Source organism: Myxocyprinus asiaticus, chromosome 10 (genome assembly GCF_019703515.2).
Source record: "Myxocyprinus asiaticus isolate MX2 ecotype Aquarium Trade chromosome 10, UBuf_Myxa_2, whole genome shotgun sequence".
NCBI classification, from domain to species: Eukaryota; Metazoa; Chordata; class Actinopteri; order Cypriniformes; family Catostomidae; genus Myxocyprinus; species Myxocyprinus asiaticus.
The window spans coordinates 22,269,914-22,292,613 of NC_059353.1; the positions used below are offsets into that span (position 1 = coordinate 22,269,914).

Here is a 22,700-nt window from a genome sequence, read left to right on the forward strand (position 1 = left end):
CTGGAGGGAAGCTGCTCTTTTGTGGTGATCAAGATCCAGCTCCCTATTTCAAATTCAAACCTGAGCCGTCAAAAATGAGCCCTTGCTGCACACATACAAAAAGCACAGCAGTATGTTATACATTAGAAAAATAAGGAACTATTTACACACTCCGAAGAGATAAACTGTCATTCAGTACTACAAACCAATGAACATAAACGAGTGTATGTCAGATCCACTCGACATTACAAAAGCACATGGGAAAACCATGTTGTCAAGTTGGTAAATCTATATAAAAAAAATTAAATAAACATTGATCTGCAGCAATAGTTTTTATTAATTTTGTTTACTTGCAAACAAATTTGTTTCATATTAATTTTAATATGTACTGACTATTGGCATAATTATACAGAAATTAGAATTTCCTTTGAAAGAAAATTTTTTAAAATCAAATTCAGCTTTAATGTTAAGGTTTAAACAGTTTTTAAAAGAAAATGTCAGTAGCGTAAAGGCGCGGTCACATTTACCTTTGCACAGCTAAATTCTGTGAACGAAAAAGTTGAGGGCTGATGTTAAGCGCGTGTGAGACCAGCAAAAAAATGACTGCCTCTTTTTAATTCACAATCGCACGGATTGAGATGACTGTTTTTCACCCGTGGAAGTTTTTGCCGTGTGAAGGTAAACATGACTGCACCTTAATAAATGGACATAACATTTGGCATATTGCCATAGTTAAAATTGTGAGTTAAATAAGGTAATTTTTTAAAGTAAAAATAAAAAAAGGTATTTTCCTGCTGTAGTCAAATCAGAATGACTCAAAATATATACACTCACGAAGCACTTATTAGGAAAATCTATTCACCTACTTATTCATGCGATTATCAAATAAGCCATGTGGCAGCAGTGCAATGCATAAAATCATTCAAATACGGGTCAGGATCTTCAGTTCACATCAATCATCAGAATGGGGAAAAAAATTTGATCTCAGTGATTTCGACTGTGGCCTGATTGTTGCTGCCATACGGGCTGGTTTGATACACAACAGTCTCTAGAGTTTACTCAGAATGGTGCCAAAAACAAAAAACATCCAGTGAGCGGCAGTTCTGTGGACAGAAACGCCTTGTTGATGAGAGGTCAATGGAGAATGGCCAGACTGGTTAGAGCTGACAGAAAGGCTACGGTAACTAGAAGAAGACTACGTCGGGTGAGTGTACAGTATATACTGTATATTTAATTATTTCATTCATTAGCGCTAGGTCCATTTTCTTAAAGCATTGAGATATTTGTGCAGCAATCAAGATCTCTTTAAGAGACTTCTGCATTGTTCAGAAAAATAGAACAATACATTCCATGCCTTCTCATTGCTGTGCTAGGGTTGTTTGACAGAATCTGGGATCTGAGCCATCAAGCAAGGCCGTCCTACCCATATAGAGGCTTTCAGTGCTCAGTTTGAGCCTTAATTTGGTCAATACAAATCCAGTTAAGCATCGCAAGACACATCCACTGCTTTTAGCTGCTAAATGTCTGTTTTCCTTAGAAACCAATGCTAGTATTCCATTGATAGATATTCCTGATTCAAATCTGATTTTACATTACACAGCGCTTCCACCATTGGCTGACTGGCTGTCTCTTTTCAGAGTCCAAATCTTGTTTTTCCATTTTATTTGCAGTCTTTCACACAGCAGGCTTTGCCCGTGACAGATGAAGGCAATATTCCAGGGTGGATGCTGGCATCTGTGGCAATGACTCATTCTTTTGTGTACTGTTCATCACTGAACAGGTTCGTATGAATGAGTATCACAATGGTAACAGTCCAGTGAGAACTGGGATGAGCAGAAACACAGAATCCCAGGTCCTGAAAGTGGGTGCCACGGAGCTGTGGGTTTGGCTCCGGGCAAACACTGCATTAGTGTGATTGGTTGGCAGCTCTATGTTACAAACCATCCCTTCACAGCAAGATACACACTCCTGCAAGATAGAATGTACTAGGAAGAATCAGAAGGTGATAATGTAAATAAAAAAAATAAAAATATTCAAGAGATTATGCATGCACTATATGTGAGTATTGAAAGGGTTAGTACATCTAAAAATGAAAATTCTGACATCACTTACCCTCATGCCATTGCATACATGGCTTTCATTCTTCCATTGAACACAAAAAGAAAAACTGCACTTTTTCCACTAAAGCGAAGTTGAATGTGGACCGAGGCTGGCCAAACATTCTGCCTAACATCTCCTTTTGTGTTCCACTGAAGGTCAAGCTCGTTTCGAATGTCATCATAAATGAGTAATGGTAAGTAACTGATGACAGAATTTACATTTTTGAGTGAACCATCCCTAAGTAAAAAGATTATTGCTTGTGTGGACAAATTGTGCCTTTTAATTTTGTGGCAGAATTTTGTGTTGTGTATCAGTGAGTGGAAAATTGGTGTGTGTGTGTGTGTGTGTGTGTGCGCGCACGCGCAAGTATGTGTGGATACTCACCATGTGGTGTCCATTTTTGTGATGTCTACAGCCTGCTAATCGACATTCTTCATGTACTGCACATCTTTTGGTAACAAACTTTGTCTTTCCATGATGGTTGAAGTGATGTATTGTCATACAGTACTGTGTATCTATTGAGGAAGAAACAAGAAATTAGGAATTTAAAAGGATACTGACATAGAAAGTCCCTGAACAATTCAATGTCTGTTGTAATTTGCTGAAAGTAATAGTTGAATGAAAATGCTGTCATAATTTGCTCACCCGTATGGCTTTTTTTCTGCGATGAAACACAAAAGGAGAAATTTAGAACCTTGTACTTGTTGCTCTTTTACGTGCAATTACAATGAATGGGGACTAATGCTTTTAAGCTTCAAAAGGGGTGAGTGAGGTTGAGTAAATTACAGAATTTTCATTTTTAGGTGAACTAGTCCTTTGACAGAATGTTCCATTTAAATCTAGAGATCTCTGTGATCTATTATAACCTGGAAAAACTGCAAGAACAGTTCATATTTCCTAAGAAAACATCACTGTTTTAAATGGCTCCCCAAAATCTTTTTAATGATGTTTTCTATGAGCAGGGACTGAAAACGTTCCCCGAAAATGGGAACAAAGTCCGTTTCAAATGTTCCGGAGTGAAAACTTTTTTAAATGTTGGTAACTTGTTAATAACTGGTTAATTTCATTTTAATAATTTTTTTCATTAAACCAAAGTCAAAAATAGTAATTTTTCTGAATTACACTACTTCCTGTTGCCCCCAAAAATTAGGATTTCTCCCTTTTTAGTTGACCATGATAAGCATGTGCTTTGATTCTGAAGGAAACTGCTGCATCACACATCTTTTTGCCTTAATGGATGTTGTAGAAGTACCCTTTTGTGACATGCTGACATGCTTTTAGATAACTATATTATTACTACATATACATATACGGTTAATCCAGATACAAGGAAAAATATTGGGGTAAAAAGTACATTTCTCAGTTGTTTTAAGTCTTCACTGAATTATTGTTAGATATGATGCCTTGATACAGATTTGATGCTGCCGGGTTCTGACTGAGAAACAGATCTGTAATTAAAACAAATAATTAAAATAAAATAATAAAATAATTATTACAAATATACCGCATAAGATGATGCTTAGTCCAAACACGCCCAAGCAGTGTGCATGCATGCATGCAGGAGAGATATATCTTTTTTATTAATTGATTTTAAATGGCCAGATGAATTTTTGAAATATTTTAAATATTTTTGGGGATTTATTTTGTATAAAGAATACATTTATTAAAAATATTTTATATAGGCTACTGTATACTTGATTTCTGTGCTGATAATTGTCTCACATGGAGAAAACATTTTTTTTTATAGCTTTTTTTATTTGGCATACCAATAATAAAAGAACAAATCAATAATACAAAATAGAAAAGAGATATGCAGGAGATGTTAGAAACACTTGTGGGCTTATTTGAATACCTCACCTTTTCAATAACAAAGATTTAACTCAATATAATATTATTATAATAATAAATATATATTTTTTTTATCTGGTAACAATGCAACTGGTACATCACCCACCCTTAGCACAGAGTACTGTTATTAAAAAAAAGAAGAAAAATGTATTAACCGTTCTTTAATTTCATTCTAACCGGTTACCAATTGGAAAGGAGGCAGCAAAAGGCTGGAATGCTGGAACCGAAATGAAAAAAATACAGATTCTGCTCAGAACAAACAGAAATGAAAAACTTTTTGTTTTTACTCCCTATCTATGAGCGTGAAGGTCAGAGAGTGCTGTGTTTGTGTTTTGTATGTTACAAATAAACTCACTTTGAGGGCACCATACATCCTCTGCCCAGCGATTACAGCTGTAGTTGTCTGAGGCCTGTTCACATGTGAAGCACTTGAAACTTTTGGGGTACGGGGAAGCTGTAAAGATATCAACACATAATATAAATGTATACACACTATAATATCTTTCATTACTAACACTGACAATCATTATTACATGAAATTGTGCTTTAATCGGTTAATGTACATTAAAATAAATAATGTCATGAAAAACATATTCATGATTTTGATTGGATAAACACACCTTCTAGAGCAGGCATGAGATTGTAGAAGTCGATGTTGTCACTTGTCACCAAATCAGCAAGAAGCTGAACAACAATAGTGACTAAGGCCAGATCTGTTGTCATGTTTAAAACACTGATAGTGACACCTAAAATAAATAGTTAAAAGATCAGTTCAGCTAAATCTGATTTCCTCTAAGTGTCATAAGACAAAGAGACTCATATTGCAATAATTGTCAGTCATGTCAACTGGTGAATGTTTATAAGTGGGATATAAAGATCTATTATAAATAAAAGAGATGAATGTAGATTAAGTATTTACAATATGCAGATTATCTACAATCACAATCATTATATTTTGTTACAAAGGTAATTTATCAAACAGCATCTACTCTTGATGACCACTGTTGAAACTCCACTCACAGCAATAAGATAAATCTACCTATGAACCTATCTATTCATATTCAACATCATTCTTTTAACCCTTAAACACATATGTGTATATGTGTATATATATATATATATATATATATATATATAATCCGAATTGCATTACATTTATAAATTATTCAATTAAATTAATGCATTAAAGTCACTTATGTTTATTTGTACAAAGCCATCTGAGATATTTGATACAAGTGTCTGCTTTTCAAACAAGAAACCAAAATTCAGAATATGACCAATAACTGATGTCTAGAGGCTTAAGGAAAGTGCATGTCTAGCTGACATCCGATCAAATAGTTGAAATGTCTTTCAATGGAAGCTCTCTCACCTGCCCCTGGCATTTTAAGGAGCAGTAAGGCATGATGACCTCAGAGGTTTAGGGCTGAACACACATCCTCTGAGGACATTAACATGCTCTAGTGCTTGTTTCCATTAGTGTTTGGTTACTTTTTAGTATTGACAATCTCACAGTGTATGACAGATCTTAGGCTAGTAACTTATTATGTCTGAATAAACATGAGACTGAATCAGTTCAACACCCTGTGAACATCTTTAAATAGAAAAAAATAAAAACACAAATCTGTAAAATAATGCTTTTTATCAGTCATTTTGGAGCTCGACAGTCTCAGTCCTCATTCACTTTCATTATAAGAGTGGCAAGGATATTCTTCAAATATGGTTTGAAACAAAAAGAGGGTGAGTAAATGTTTGTGTTGAACAAGTATTCAACATTAGATCATACTGTCTAGAACACTGAAAGTGACCTGCAAGATCTCTACAGGATATAAATGAATCAGCTCTGATATATTTTAGCATGTGTTTCAAACAAACAGAAAAGTGTCATTAATCTTGTGGCAATGACACTGTGGGTTTGAGGGTCTCCAGAGATCACATATATATAATGACTGAGACAACAACAGTAATCAGCTCCGCTAACCCAGAGGTTAGAACACACACAGGGACCTGTAGTCTCAAATCTTTTCAGCTCAAAACACAATTGCTCTTAGGTCACAGATCAGCCCGTGGACATGTAGGGACTTACAAGCAGTTAATTAAGCTTGAAGAGAGTAAAATGGTTATTTGCATGGTTAAATGTAAACTCACACATACACAAACATATTCATTTTTACATAGGCACTAATTATTTGAAAGTTGTACAGAATGCTGGTCTTTTATGCATTTAAATGCATGCTTTAAAGTAATTGTCAGTTAAGTCAATGTTAATGAGCTATACAGGTCAGTTGCTGTCTTGACTGGTTTAAGAACCAAAGGAGAGGCCTTTTGATTGCTTCAGTGATCTGCAAAGCCATATGAATAACCAACACTTTATGACTTTTAACATACTTCTAAGATTTAAAAAACATCTGTGAGAGCCCAAACCCTGATTAATATTTATTGCCTGTTACAGTGTCTGGCATCTGACTAAAAACCCACTTGTTAAAGAGACTAAATATGCTAAAAACAAACTTGTCAATAAAAAATAAAAAAACAGCAAAAATATAAAATACAATCCACAAACACACAAAATAATATTTAGAAAGAAGTTTCACAAATGATCTATCCATGAATTTGAAATTCAAAATTCAAGAAACAAAGACTTACCTTCGATCTTTAAAATAGAAAGCTTTCAGAATAAAAAAAAAAAAAAAAAGCTTACATGAGGCTCCAGCCAGACAGATAGACTTCCTGAGCTAAAGTGCACAGACAATGCTGTCTTGACTCAGACTTTCAAATGAAAAGGCAAGAGAAAGCTTAGGAGTCATTTACCCTTTTAGCTCTCTCCCACAACAACAGCAAAGAAACCACTGTCTGCAACCAACTGGCAACCTCCCACTTTTGATTGGACAACAGGTGCAGTTTGGGGGCGGAGCCTCTAGCCATTGTGTGAAGTCAACAGTGTGGTGTCAAGCCAGTCTAGCCCAAGTAATTACCATTCACGCAAACACACTCAATACCACCCTCCTTAAACACACCCCATTCTCATAACCAGTAAAGAGCCCAAGAGCCCCAAACAAAGAACACACTTCAGTCTGCTACATTAGCAGTAATTTCCTGAAAACACTGGCATGAGTGAATCAAATATTGATTTTTTTTTCTACAGCAGCAGAAATCAATACAGTAATAAAAGCACTTTACTATATGAGGTGCTTGATGGTCTTTGATAGAACTGCACAGTCAATGGCAATTATAACTTTCAAATCTCCAATGGTTTGTTCCAATTTATTAACTCTCCTGTAAAAATAGATGGATCTGAGGATTTTTCATTGTGGTAGAGGACTGACTTATGGCAACATGTCTATTTTTCCATTGTGGTACAGAATTATCATAAAGCAGTGTTCATATTTTCTTAATTGTCTGGAAACTGTGTTAGATAAAGTTGATCTGTGAATAAAAAATCTGCTATCTATTTCATTTAACTAGCAGAATTGTTCAATTGCATTATTTCAGTATTTTAGCTTAGAGATCTGTATTGGAGAGAAAATCAGATTTAATTTGTCTTAAAAACAGCATATTATTGTTTTCTTTAAAACAATAGACTGCCCTTTTAATTACAACAATGCAGTTTACTGAATAGCGAGAAATTAAAGGAAAATGTATATTGCCATATGGCAACACCTTAAAATAGAGGGGTAGACATCAACCAATATAAATTATATATGTTAAACCAGCCTAGTCTCATAGCATGAACATTACTATAACTACATTTTTGCAAATGGACTTTTACGTGCTGCTTTCCATGTTTAGCCGCAGTTTCCTGGTGAAATTAACACTAGAGGTGCAACAACAACTGTGCGTTCCCTGTCTGTCACTCACTCGACGTTGTGCCGATGTAGTGACACTAGGGGTCAATCTTGGGAGCCCCAAACACCTCTGATTTTGAAAAAAGGCCAATGGGAATTGGCGAGTGGAATTTGCATGCCACTCCCCCGGACATACGGGTATAAAAGGAGCTGGCTCGCAACCACTCATTCAGATTTTCTCTTCGGAGCCGAGCGGTTGTGTTCAGTGAGCTGAATTACTCTGCTGATCCATTCACCTTGAAAAGCTGTTGGATTTATGGTGCACTGGTGAAGTGCAGAGAACACCCCTGGGCGCTTCAGCAGCTAAAAGAGTATATTCTTCCTACTGAAAGAGTATATTTTCCCTTCTAAAAGATTGGCATTAATGGAGAGCGTCTTTTTAAAGATGCCTCTCCGTTTGTGTGTATTTCCTGGTTACGGTCATTACCTCTCTGCTTCCGATGGCCACGATCGCGGTCTTACGTGCTTGGGCGCTGCCCATGTGGAGATAGCGTTCGTGGAAGGGTCATGTTTTCACTGCGAGAGCGTGACCAATGCAACGTTGCGGTTGCGGTTTTTACTTCGTTAGAGGGAAAGACCACCCCAGTGGCTCCCCGCCTCGGTCCTTCTACCTACGGGTTTGAGGCCACATCGGTTAGCAGTGGGGGTGATTTGGGGACCCCAATGGGAGCCACTCCACCGGTTAACTCCCCACGGACCTCCCATTCCCCAGTACGTTCGTTTGCCCCGCTGGGATGAGACTGCCGGCTTATCTCTGGGCGAATTCGCGATCTTGTGTCGGCGCTCGTGAAGTGGATGAGCTCTCGGTTGCAGCATCGGCGAGTGGGCTGTCCAGTCTGACGCTGAGGACTTGACTGGGCTCCCACCTTCAGGTGCAGTCGCCCAGTCGCAGCCTGAGGCGCAACTGGCAGCCATGCTTGCCCGGACGGCTGCGTGTGTCGGGCTGGAGTGGAACCATCCACCCCCCCTCCCCGAACCCTTGCAGCCTGACGATTGGTTCCTGGGCCCGGAGCGCCGCTCTTGGCTGCGCCACGCCCCGGTCCCTTTCTTCCCGGAGGTGCATGAGGAGCCCAGAGGTCATGGCGGGCACCTTTCACTGCCCGGACCCGGTCTCTGAGCTCCTCCGCTCTCTCTACCCTCGATGGTGGGGCTGCCAGGGGGTACTCGGCGACTCCTCTGCCCACAAAACTAAGGCCTGACATGCCGCTGGACAGGTCACCTCCGCCCTGCATGCCATGACTTTCCCTGCAAGTGCACCAAGCCAAGGCGCTAAGAGAACTGCACGTAGGTAGTTCTGACCTGGGATTGATGCTGGAGCTGCGCTTGGAGACTGACCTCGCTCTCCGGGCAACGAAGGTCATGGCGCGGACTCTTGGGCAGGCGTTATCCACACTGGTGGTCCAGGCCACCTATGGCTCAACTTGGTCGAGATGTGGGAAGCTGACAAGGTATGGTTCCTTGATGCCCCCGTCTCCCAGGTCAGCCTGTTTGGCGACACCATCGAGGACTTCGCCCAGCAGTTCTCGGCAGTGAAACAGCAGACGGAGGCTATTCAGCACATCCTGTATCGGTGTGGTTCAAGACCTCGCACCTCGTCTGCTCGTCACCAAGGGCATCCTCCTGCCGCAACAACACCGGCTCCGCCACAGCCTGCCCCCGTGACCCAGCCCCGGCATGGCATGCCACCCATTTGCTTTTGAAGACTGGGCGTACCAGTACAAGGTCCTCCCCTTCAGCCTGTCCTTGTCCCCTCTCATCTTCACGAAGGTTGCAGAGGCAGCCCTTGCCCCGATTAGGGAAGTGGGTGTCCGCATCCTCAACTATCTCGATGGCTGGCTAATCCTAGCTCACTCTCGGGATGTGTTGTGTGCACACAGGGACCTGGTGCTCATGCACCTCAGCCGGCTGGGGATTCGGGTCAACTTGGAAAAGAGCAAGCTTTCCCCGGTTCAGAGCATCTCTTTTCTCGGCTTGGAGTTGGACTCAGTCTCGATGTCGGCGCACCTCACGAACGAGCGCGCACAGTCGGTGCTGAACTGCCTGAAGGTGCTCAGACGGATGACAGTGGTTCCACTGAAACTTTTTCAGAGGCTCCTGGCACATATAGCATTCTCAGCGGTGGCCACACCGCTCGGGTTGATGCATATGAGGTCGCTTCAACACTGGCTTCAGAATCGAGTCCCGAGATGGGCATGGCACTACGGGACACATCGCGTGGTCGTCACGCCGATCTGTCTCCGCCTCTTCGGCCCTTGGACCGACCTAGCATCTCTACGGGCAGGGGTTCCACTAGAGCAGGTCTCCAGGCGCATCGTGGTTACGACCGACGCCTCCAAGACGGGCTGGGGCGCCGTATGGAACAGGCATGCAGCCGCCGGCTCTTGGACTGGCCCGCAGCTGCCAGTACTGCTCGCCCTTCGGAGGCTCTGGCCGTTGATCCAGGGCAAGCATGTGTTGGTCCGGACGGACAACATGGCGACAGTAGCGTACATCAACTGCCAAGGTGGCATACGCTCCCGTTGCATGTCACAACTTGTCCGCCATCTCCTCCTCTGGAGTCAGCAGCACCTCAAGTCACTACGAGCCACTCACATCCCGGGTGACCTCAACACCGCAGCGGAAGCACTGTCACGCCCTGACCAAGGCACCCCTTGGTATAGACGCGCTGGCACACAGCTGGCCTCCGGGACTACGCAAATATGCGTTTCCCCCAGTGAAACAGACCCTGTGCAAGGTCAGGGAGGATGAGGAGCAGGTCGTCCTAGTAGCACCCTACTGGCCCACCCAGACGTGGTTCTCGGACCTCACGCTCCTCGTGACATCCCCCCCTCCCCGGTGAATTCCCGTGAGGAAGGACCTTCTTTCTCAGGGACGGGGCCCCGCGACCAGACCTCTGGAATCTCCAAGTCTGGCCCTTAGATGGGACGTGGTAGACCTAAGTGGCCTACCACCCGTGGTGGTAGACACGATCACTCAGGCTAGGGCACCCTCCACAAGGTGCCTGTATGCCTTGAAGTGGCGTCTTTTCGCTAAGTGGTGTTCTTCCTGATGTGAAGACCCCCAGAGATGTGCAGTCGGATCGGTGCTTTCCTTCCTGCAGGAGAGGCTGGAGGGGCGGCTGTCCCCCTCCACCTTGAAGGTGTATGTAGCTGCCATTTCGGCACATCACGATGCAGTAGATGGTAAGTATTTTGGGAAGTACGACTTGATCATCAGGTTCCTGAGAGGCACTAGGAGGTTGAATCCCTCCAGACCATGCCTCATCCCTTCGTGGGACCTCTCTGTAGTCCTTGGGGTCTACAGGGAGCTCCCTTTGAGCCCCTGGAGTCAGTTGAGCTTAAGGCACTCTCTTTGAAGACTGCCCTCCTGACTGCGCTCACTTCTATCAAGAGGGTAGGGGACATGCAGGCATTCTCTGTCAGTGAAACGTGCCTGGAGTTCAGTCCGGGCTACTTTCACATGATCCTGAGACCCCGACCGGGCTATGTGCCCAAGGTTCCCACGACCCCGTTTAGGGATCAGGTGGTGAACCTGCAAGCGCTGCCCCGGGAGGAGGCAGACCCAGCCTTGGTATTGCTGTGTCCGGTGCGTGCTTTACACATCTATTTGGATCGAACGCAGAGCTTTAGAAGCTCCGAGCAGCTCTTTGTCTGTTTTGGCGGACAGCGGAAAGGGAGTGCTGTCTCCAAACAGAGGATCGCCCAATGGGTCATTGACGTCATCGTGATGGCATATCATGCTCAGGACGTGCCGCCCCCTGTGGGGCTACGAGCCCACTCTACTAGGAGTGTGGCGGCCTCCTGGGCGCTGACCAATGGCACCTCTTTGGCAGACATCTGCAGAGCAGCGGGCTGGGCAACACCCAACACCTTTTAGAGGTTCTACAATCTCCGGGTTGAGCCGGTCTCGTCCCGTATATTGTCAGGTACGAGCAGGTGAGTTCCGGAACAGCTGGCCGGGTGTACCGCTTGCGCATAGCACCTTTCTCCTCCCCTGAGGTGAAGACGTGTGCTTTTGACTCCCAGTCGTGTTCACAAGATGTGATCCCTGGATGACTTTTCTCCTTAGCCCTGTGGCAGGCCAGTTTGAGGAGAAACTTGCTGCCGGCCCAGTACATGTACTAACTAAGCCCTGTATGGGGGTAGGTGCTCCACATGTGCTGGTTCCCCATAGGTGACCCCATGTGTTATATCTGCCGCTAAATCGATTCTCTGTCAGTAAACTGCGTCTTCCTTGGGCAGAGCGTCCTCTGCCCCCGGTCATCATGTTTGTAGAGTTCCTCCCCTCTCGGGTAGTACCTACCATGGGACTTCTCCACATGACATACTTCCGACAAGACTCGGTAAGACCATGTGACGTATTTCCACTTGAAATGCCTCCCCCCCCTCCAGGCAGGGTACGCGGTGTCTTCCCCTTGGGAGTGACACCCCCCTGAAGTAGACACTTATGGCCCCCAGCCAGTAAACAAAATTCCACTCTTTTTGGGGAGAAAAAAAGAGGAAAAGAGGCCACGGCTGGGCTAGCCTGTCCTTATTTGTTGGGCAAGTTGACTTGTTCCCAAAGAACCGTTTGACGCTCATAAGAGCATTGGGGGAGGTTACGTGATGGCCTGGTGCGCTGGCTACGAGGCACACAGTGGTCTGCTCGTCTCACACCGCCAGTCCACGTAACACAGTTCAGCTTATTGTGCCATTTCGTATAGGGACCCCTAGTGTCACTACATCGACACAACATCGAGTGAGTGACAGATAGGGAACGTCCTGGTTACTTTCATAACCTCCGTTCCCTGATGGAGGGAAACGAGACGTTGTGTCACTCTTGCCACAATACTGCTCCTCAGCACAAAACCTGAATGAGTGGTTGCGAGCCAGCTCCTTTTATACCTGTATGTCCGGGGGAGAGGCATGCAAATTCCACTCGCCAATTCCCATTGGCCTTTTTTCAAAATCAGAGGTGTTTGGGGCTCCCAAGAGTGACCCCTAGTGTCACTACATTGACACAACGTCTCATCCCTCCATCAGGGAACGGAGGTTACGAAAGTAACCAGGATGTTTTATTCACTTTCACACAAATCACGAATAGCTGATTATGACTTTATAAAAACATATTTTTTGCACTATTACTCACACACTGCTGTGTTATCATATCGAAACACTTTTACTCTAACGCATCATTTGAAAAACTATACATTTTAATGCTTGTATTACAGACTCACCTACATTTACACATTTAATCCAGTGTGATTAGCTTCCATTACATTTGCATTACATTTATTCATTTGGCAGATGCTTTTATCCAAAGCTTCCACAGTAGCTCACCTCATAGATTGACTTCGGACTTGAAAGACCATGGTTCGAGGACAGTTAAGCACACAAGCTGACACGTGAGACGAGAGTGTGATAGAAGCGACACAAAATGACATAGTTGCTTCAGAAAATGTGCTTTTCATTTTTCATTTAGTTTTTTGACACTATAGGTTAGTTTTAGATGTTGCTTAAGGTTGCTTGTTTTGTGTCTACCTCTCATTTCATTATAGATTATTATTGGTTTAGATTAAAGTCTTAGTTTAGCGAGGTAATTTTTCACCTTAAAAACCTCGCCCGATTACAACACAATTACACTCGCATTTGGCCACCCCCCACTGGACATTTCACTGGAAAACTGCAGCCAAATTTTTAATAAGGCATGTAATTTCACAAAAATGTTGCCATGGTCACGGTGGCAGGGCGGAGGGCGGGGCCGGGTCATGATTCTACACACCTGGACCCTAATCAGGCTGATTAGCCCGAGAGGGATAATGGCCGACTGGAGATGGCAGTGCGACAGAGAGAGAGTTACGGACAGCTGTCCGACACGTGTGTGTTTGTCTTTTTGGTTCAGCTTATAATTAACCTATTATTTATATTATCAAGCCGGCTCTTGCCTCCTCCTTTCCAATGATGTGTTACAGTCAAGTAATGTTTATGAGACCAGGCTGTGTAAAGCACTAGTAACATTTGGGTTAGATACAGTGTAACTTAAGATAACTTCCAGATCAATACAGCAGCTTATTTTTGAACCTACAAATATCACAGTGCTTAACCATTCTACCATGAACGTGTATGACGAGGAGGAAACCCTCACACTGATTAATTTGTGCCAGCACTGCTGACACTCATGGCTGTTTCTCATTTGTTTCTTCCACAACAGTGGCATTTAAGCCTTACTTACTTCAGGGGGACTGATCTACTGTGACATACTTTGAATAAATCAAAAATTAAATTACTGTATATATTTTATATGATTTCATTAAATCTATTGAATTACAAATTCTGTCTACAACATAACTGAATCTACAATTTGACCTACAACTGTGGATTAAAAAAACAGTACTGAGAGTGTGCAAATCATATCCCAACACTGTCAATGGGAGATACAGGAGATAACCTGTATATATCCTGCAATAGTGGGGGTCAGAGAGAAAGAGAAGCCGGTAGATACTGTTTCGTATGCGGGCGGTACAGAGAGCAATGCACACACTTTGGTTCCGGCTGTTTGGAACCAAGCAGGGCGTTTGGGTGATGTCTCGGCGGCATACTCGCTCAGCAAAGCGACACCACTCTCCTGTTCCTGTTAGGGTTTCTAATCTATTCTCCCCACTCAGTGATGCACCCACTGAGAATCATGTTGAAAGAGCCCCTGTTATTGGTGATTCTATTGTAAGGAACGTGGAAATAGAGACTCCAGCCACTATTGTTAAATACATTCTGTGTGCCAGAGCGTCTGACATCAGATCAAATTTACAAGTGCTGGCTAATGCTAAATGTATATGTGGCAGCGGGGGCGTGGTCAAGCATCCATCCAGAGGGAGAGAAAGTGGTAAGGGCGCTTGCACCTGAGCTAGATTATGTTTAACACCTGTCTCTAATTCCAGTGAGCATGGGGAGAGCGGCATATAAGCAGTCACGCCACCAGCAGAGGGAGAGAGAGTCTGGTACAAGGAAGGCCATGGTGCTCCTGAAGCTGTTGCGTTTAATCTGTTGTGTTTTGTGAAGCTGATGTGTCTAAATAACTACGTGCCTGTGAAGCTAATGTGTTTAAAAGTCTACATGCCAGTGAAGCTGGGATCATCTGTCACAGTACCTCAGAAAACAGTGTCTCATAATTTTCCTCACATGCAACTTCAATCCTTCGCTGTCATAGGTCATGAAGAGCTAACAAAATGTATCAAAACATCAAAAGCCACAACATGAATGTTAGATCCATTACCAACCAAGCTCTTAAAAGAGGTATTCCCTGTAATCTCAGAACCTCTTATTAATATTATTAACTCCACGATATCCTTAGGACATGTCCCAAGAAATGTTAAAATGGTAGTTATCAAACCACTTATTAAGAAGCCACAACTTGATCCTGGAGAACTGGCTAATTATAGACCGATTTCAAATCTCCCGTTTATGTCAAAAATACTAGAAAGGGTAGTATCCTCCCAAATATGTTCATTTCTACAGAGAAATAGTATATATTAACAATTTCAGTCAGGATTTAGGCCTCATCACAGTACAGAGGCTGCACTTATCAGAGTTACAAATGACTTGCTCTTATCTGATTGCGGCTGCATTTCACTTCTAGTGCTTTTAGATCTTAGTGCTGCATTCGACACGATAGATCATGACATTCTCTTGAATAGGCTAGAAAATTATGTTGGCATTTGTGGAGTTGCATTAGCATGGTTTAGGTCCTATTTAGCAGACCGCTACCACTTTGTCTATGTAAATGAGTAATTGTCAAACCATACAAAAGTAAAGTATGGAGTTTTAGGGCCTCTGCTTTTCTCCTTGTATATGCTTCCCCTGGGAGATATTATCTGGAATCGTGGAATAAGTTTCCACTGTTATGCCAACGATACCCAACTTTATATTTCTCCAAAACCTGATGAAATTTCACAATTCTCCATGATGTATCAATGAAATAAAAGATTTGGTGGCAAGAAGTGTCCTTCTACTCAATTCAGACAAAACAGAGGTACTAATTATTGGACCAAAAACCTCTAAAAACAAGCCGCTAAAATATAATTTTACTCTCGATGAATGTACTGTTACATCATCTTCAACAGCGAAGGTGTTATATTTGATACCAATCTGTCCTTTGAAAATCAAATTACCAATGTTTGTAGAACAGCATTCTTCCACCTAAGAAATATTGCTAAATCACGACACATGCTCTCTGTTACTGATGCCGAAAAACTAATTCATGCGTTCATGACCTCAAGACTAGATTATTGTAAAGCATTACTGGGAGGATGTCCAGCAAGTTCAATAAATACATTTCAATTGGTTCAAAATGCAGCAGCCAGATTGCTGACTAGAACCAAGAAATATGATCATATTAGCCCCATTTTATCATCGTTACATTGGCTACCTGTTAAATTTCGTATTAATTTTAAAATTCTGTTAACTATGTACAAAGCTTTGAATGGTCTAGTTGCTCAGTACTTAAGTGACCTTTTACCACACTATATTCCATCACGTTCATTACGATCGCAAAATTCAGGCCTGTTAATAGTTCCTAGAATAACAATATCCACAAAAGGAGGTAGATCCTTTTCATATTTGGCTCCTAAACTATGGAATAGTCTCCCTAACACTGTTCGAGATGCAGGCACACTCACTCAGTTTAAATTTAGACTAAAGACTCATCTATTTAGCCAGGCATACACCTAATTTATCCTTCAACACACAATTAGGTCTGCCAGAACCAGAAACAAGAAACATTGATCATGATCTATAACTCTGCAATAAATTGAATGGCATCTATGCTAATATTATTCTATTTGTTTCCCTGTCTCAACCTCGGGACTCCTATCCTGAGGTCACCAGAACCGGCTGGATCCAGGTCCATTCCTGCTTGGTGTTGGACTCCACTGCTACGTGTCGCTGAGTGATGATGACTAATATCAGCCGGTGCCAGCCAAACATCACTTCAGTCTATTACAATGGACTTCAGAGGATGAACTGATGCCAACTCCAACCATAAAACATGGGATACTTCATGTGCCATTGCCTGAACCTTGGATTTAGGATAGACCTCACCGAAATTACCGGCCAGGTTGAACTGCGATGCACCTAACTGATCTCTGCCTACAGCACCTCGGTCTAATGATGGACTACACTCTTGAAATGGAACACATAGACTATCAATTAATTGTCAACAAAATGCTTCTTCAGCCAACTAACAAGGTCAATTGCATCTATGTGAACTTCTGCAGTTAATCCAGGATGGACTTCAAAGACATTAGTCATTAATCTTACAGTTCATACAAAATCTTTGTTTAAGCACTGACCCTTAACACTTAATTAGTTTAATAATTTTAAACCATGACTTGCACTATACATAAGTAATATTGGCATTATATTCATGATGTTAGCCAGAGGGGAACTGGCCCCCACAGTGAGCCTGGTTTCTCCCAAGGTTATTTTTCTCCATTAACCAACATCTAATGGAGTTTTGTGTTCCTTGCCACAGCCGCCTTCGGCTTGCTCACTGGGGTTATAAATACAATTATTATTTAATTACTTATTTTTAAACACAATTCACAATCGTATTTCATCAAACTTCACAATAATGATTCTTTGACATTATAGATATTACAGTTTCATTTTCTGTTAATGCATGATCTTCTGTAAAGCTGCTTTGAAACGATGTGTGTTGTGAAAGGCGCTATACAAATAAAAATGACTTGACTTGACTTGATAACCCTACAGGAGAACAATTAATAACTGCAATAACAGCACAGAGGCCCGTTTGGAATTATCTGACTACTGGCTGCATATGGCAACACATGACTCTCTCATGCAATATGCTGAATAAAAGTGCTTTGATTTGTAGCTTTAGATGAATATGGCCAAAGATTGTTTGGTAATTGATTGCAGGGCTTCATATAGTTACACTGAGCTACTGTCTCCCCTAATAAAAATGACCATGTTCACATGGACACCAGAAAGCCGTTTATTGTGAGAAAGCTTCTTAAGGCTTAAAATCGGCAAATGCGTTTACATGTACTGTGTTACCGGCTTTCTCTTTACTCCCGTATTCATGCAGCTCTATCAGTAAGCAGCTTTCTCCACAGCAACATAATGTCCTCACGACACTTGTGTAAATAACAAATATGGCATCAGATGAAGACTTCGCTATTTTATTCTCAGTTGCTTTGTTTATTTCCAGATATTCCAGAGTTGTTTTTGTCTTCTTAACTTTCTATTGCATCCTGCAGCGGAATTGTTCTGCAATAGTGGGATTTCCCTCTTACATAAAATTCTGGGATTCCCCCAGTGTACGAGCTTTGCACACTGTACTCCCAGATATCAATTTTGAATACTTTTTACTGTGTTGACTTGTTGTTGGGCTCCATCCTATGTAGTTTGTTATCCGGTCTGTTTCATGCACATGCTCACTCTTCAAAAACCTGTAAGAACAGTGCTTATGTGTTTACAAGGCCACATAAACCGCATTTTCTTGGAGGAAGGTGTACATGATACACTATTCTTTATTTTGCCAAATATATTATGCCTTTCTGCAAGTGTCCATAAAGTCCTCATAAGCTTTGAATGTGAAGACTAATGATGAAATAGTGAAATTTCAACGAAATTTGATAAGGAATGGCTCATACTGTACAGTGTCTTAAGTTCTGGCTGTCCCTCAAGGCTTGAACAATAAATTAACAGCTGTGAAATCTTCAAGCCTTGTGTAAATACCATACAACAGTGAGTTTTAGTGCATCCTTTGAGGTTTATACAAGCCTGATGTGTTGACAGGCTTTGAATTACAGGAATGTTCCCAAACTAACCTGAGCATTTAAAAAATCCCTCAAATTAATGGTGGTTCATTCTTTGAATGCATATCCACATTAAAACACTGATGATATTCTTAAAATAAATTCCTGAATATTTTATAACTGCTTTAATCTTTTACAGTCTATCGGTCCTGAACTGTTTGGTATTGCTCTCATCCATCTTTTAGGGTAGGTTTTTCAAGCTTGTATTGTAGGTCACAGGCTCCTGTTCCAATTAAATTATTTTGCTTTTTGTCATAGCACTATTTCTCTTATGTATACACTCATTGAGCAATTTATTAGGAACACCTGTACACCTACTTATTTATGCGATTATCTAATCAGCCAATCGTGTGGCAGCAGTGCAATGCATGCAGTCATGCAGATACAGGCCAGGAGCTTCAGTTAATGTTCACATCAACTATCAGAATGGGGAAAAAATGTGATCTCTGTGATTTGGACTGTGGCATGATTGTTGGTGCCAGATGGGCTGGTCTGATTACTTCTGTAACTGCTGATCTCCTGGGATTTTCATGCACAACAGTCTATAGAGATTACTCAGAATGGTGCCAAAAACAGAAAACATCCAGTGAGTGGCAGTTCTGCGGACAGAAACGCCTTGTTGATGAAAGGTCAATGGAGAAAGGTCAGACTGGTTCGAGCTGACAGAAGGGCTATGGTAACTAAGATAACTACTCTGTACAGTTGTAGTGAGCAGAATAGCATCTCAGAATGCACAACACATCGAACCATGAGGTGGATGAGCTACAACAGCAGAAGACCACGTCAGGCACTTTATAAAGGCCATAGTGTTCCTATTAAAGTGCTAAGTGAGTGTATATTATTGGATATATTCAAGTTCTCTGTCTAAGTCCATCTGGGGAATGCAAACTCTCTAACCCACTCATGTGCCTTGCCTCAAGGGAAACTGTCTTCCATAGTTAAGAAGATTTCAAAAGAAAGAGGCTCAAAAGGATTTGAAGGGAAGGAGAGGGACAAATTGTCATGCCTTTAGGGTTAAATTAGTCTTTTAACTAGTCAATTCACTATTTTTCCATTAAAAAATACAAAGTTTATTAAACAGCATTTTTAAATAGCATCAAAATTAAGTTAATATAGGGTATACTGTATGTGTAGTGACCATAACAATTAAAATAGCAAAATTACCCTTGCTACTAAGTGTCAATGGCATACAGTTTGTGAACTCAGAGTTAACTGCAGGAGTACAAATTAAACACATAAATAAATAAATAAATAAACAATTTGATTGGAATTTGCTTTGAATGGAGATTAATATTTTCCCTCCATGTACAGAATGAGAATCAAAGGAGCAAACTAAAATTATAAGCGGTTGATGAGATGATAACTTAATATTTCAGCATCTGTGCTAAAGGTCTGATCAGCTCAGTGAAAGAATCAGTCAGTATAACTCTGACAGCTACTTACAGTTTCATGTGATCAACGTTATTACTACAATGTTTTTTTAGCACATAAGCTTAAATCTTTTTCAAAATACATTCACTGAGCACTTTATTAGGAAAACTATAGTCCGAATAAAGTGCCCGATGTGATCTTCAGCTGTTGTAGCCCATCCACCTCAGGGTTTGACGTACAGATGTACAGAGGGGTTATTTGAGTTACTGTAGCCTTTCTGTCAGTACAAACCAGTCTGGCCATTCTCCGTTGACCTCTCTCATCAACAAGGCATTTCCATCCGCAGAACTGCCGCTCACTGGATGTTTTTTTTGCTTTTTTTTTGGCACCATTCTGAGTAAACTCTAGAGACTGTTGTGCATGAAAATTCCAGGAGATCAGCAGTTACAGAAATACTCAAACCAGCCCATCTGGCACCAACGATCATGCCACAGTCCAAATCACAGAGATCACATTTTTCCCCATTCTGATGGTTGATGTGAACATTAACCAAAGCTTCTAACCCGTATCTGCATGATTTTATGCACTGCACTGATGCCACACGATTGGCTGATTAGATAATCGCATGAATAAGTTGGTGTACAGGTGTTCCTAATAAAGTGCACAGTAAATGTATCATTTGCAGTATTGCGTGACACCTATATGTCACAGGGACACTATATTGTTCTGTCAGCTCTTTTACTGCAAGAGTCATTGTTGACACATTTACAACTTTGTTTTGAAACCTGCAGATCTTCTTTTAAAACAGAAAAGAAGAACACATTTCTTCTATAGGTACTGTATTCTCAAGGGCTGGAGGACTTGTCTGATCCCCTGAGGGACCATTGGATTAATTTCATTTTATTGAATATTCATCACAACATTATAAATTCATCATATTGAATATTCATTATATTATGTAGTTGCTTCTTTGAGGTTACAATACAAAAAAGAGGAATGTGAGAAGATTGTGGGATTGCTTAGAGGTAAAAGAGAGGCCAAAATTGCACATGATGTCAGATGTAATCTGATCTAAATTATGAGTCGAAGGCCAACTTCAAATGTAACACTTCTGCAGAAATCATTTTATTTCTATATTGAAATGATTAAAACTTGATTTGTAATCTTTCCATCCTAAGACTGGCATTATTGATGTTCTTGAACAACCATATCTTGAATGTCATTCTAAATGTTGCAATATAAAAACAATTTGTCTGAACATGAAGCGAGGGGGAAAAAAACATTCACACAGTTCACTTGGAGGCATCTGTATAGTTACCTACCCGGATCCTGACAATTTAAGTGAAAAATACTTAAACCCACATGTCATTCTCTCCTTTTGAAATACTGCGGGCTTAGTATGGAGAAGAAAAATAATCTCTAAAGACCTAAACACCCTGGTTCCAGGACACCTTCATCAAACAAAATATATGAGGCATCACATTTCTGTTTGCACATACAGGTAAATAGTGACATCAAAGCCATATTTATCAGACCTAAATGTTGCACAGTCCACAGTAACACTGGCAGAATTTCAAGTACGCCACCCTCTAGTGTGTGTATATTTTCCCAAACTCATGAATCACCACAGAATAGCAACACTGATCCTACTCAACAATATCAATAAAACATTCAAATGTTCCAGTTACCTGATATTTTTTGTTGAGTCCCTCAAAAGGATAGAGCCCAGCACACACTCTTCCTCTTAAACAGCTGATAAAGAAGAAAAATGTTTTTGAAGCAACCACACAAATAAAACCCATCCACACAGCTCACTGAACAAGCATCATTATTACCAGGAAAAAGTACAGGAATTTTCCTACACAATCTCAACACAAGTATCTTCTTTGTCTTGTTTTCGTCACAGACTAGTTAGGTATGAGAGCCCACCTTCACAGGAAGGCAGACCATCATAAAACACCAGGTCAAGTATATAAAGTCAAGGAGGCTTTTTGTAGCGGCTTTTAATGCTCAATTGTGATTGGTGCTTTCTCGCTCGTTTATCAATGCTGACCAATTCAGCACACAGGCATGTAGGTTGTAAAACACAAAGGCCCCAGGACAATAGACCAGGACTGAAAGAACAAGCAGAGGAGCTATTAGATTTACAGACAATATTTTTTATTTATTTTTTACTGGACATTATATCTTCAATAAATGAATCATCTAACTTTTGTTAAATTATTTCAGAAAGGAATTAACAATATTCTTAAACATTCTAAAGTGGGAACAATAAATAATTGCTCATTATACAGTAACTGCATTAGAACTCAAAAAACAATGAAATTACTTTGGGAAAGTATTACTATTAAGTAAAATTAACAGATCATGCAATTTTTATTATTCTTTATTATTCTGGTAATTCAGTGCAAGATAGGCTATTCAAAAAGCACAGTAAAAAATCTGATCTATTAATTCCATAAATACTGACTTACATAACCTTTTCCATGCACAGATCACCGTAAAACTATTTATCGTAATATAAAAGTACCATTTAAAGATTCCATTATATCCTTCAGGCTATTTCATATGGATAACGGAGGTGACGTACAGTAATAAATTAAGCATAATGCCTTACTGTTACCCGATCAGGTCTAGTCGTGCCTAAGTGAGATTAGTGTGGAAAATCCCTGAGGTGTGTATTTGTGCATTTGTGAAGAGGAGGGTCATGTTGAGTTATGATAAAAAAATAAAAAAGAAATATAAAA

General features: G+C 41.0%; 1 protein-coding gene across 1 annotated transcript; it reads right to left on the minus strand.

Moving 5' to 3' along the window:
• Positions 1-369: 369 nt before the first annotated feature.
• On the minus strand, positions 370-21,695 carry lypd6b (LY6/PLAUR domain containing 6B). Its single transcript, XM_051709174.1, has 5 exons — positions 21,642-21,695; positions 4,548-4,673; positions 4,283-4,381; positions 2,464-2,594; positions 370-1,944 (listed from the first exon to the last, which is right to left on the minus strand). The coding sequence occupies exons 2-5, from the start codon at positions 4,648-4,650 to the stop codon at positions 1,777-1,779; spliced, it is 501 nt and encodes a 166-aa protein (XP_051565134.1). The 5' UTR covers positions 4,651-4,673; positions 21,642-21,695; the 3' UTR covers positions 370-1,776.
• Positions 21,696-22,700: the final 1,005 nt, after the last annotated feature.

Coding starts and splice junctions, on each gene's coding strand:
- lypd6b (XM_051709174.1), bottom strand. CDS start 4,650: ATGACAACAGATCTGGCCTTAGTCACTATTGTTGTTCAGCTTCTTGCT. Junction 4,382..4,547: donor TCTCATGCCTGCTCTAGAAG/GTGTGTTTATCC, acceptor ATATCTTTACAG/CTTCCCCGTACCCCAAAAGT. Junction 2,595..4,282: donor GGATGTATGGTGCCCTCAAA/GTGAGTTTATTT, acceptor CTTCCTCAATAG/ATACACAGTACTGTATGACA.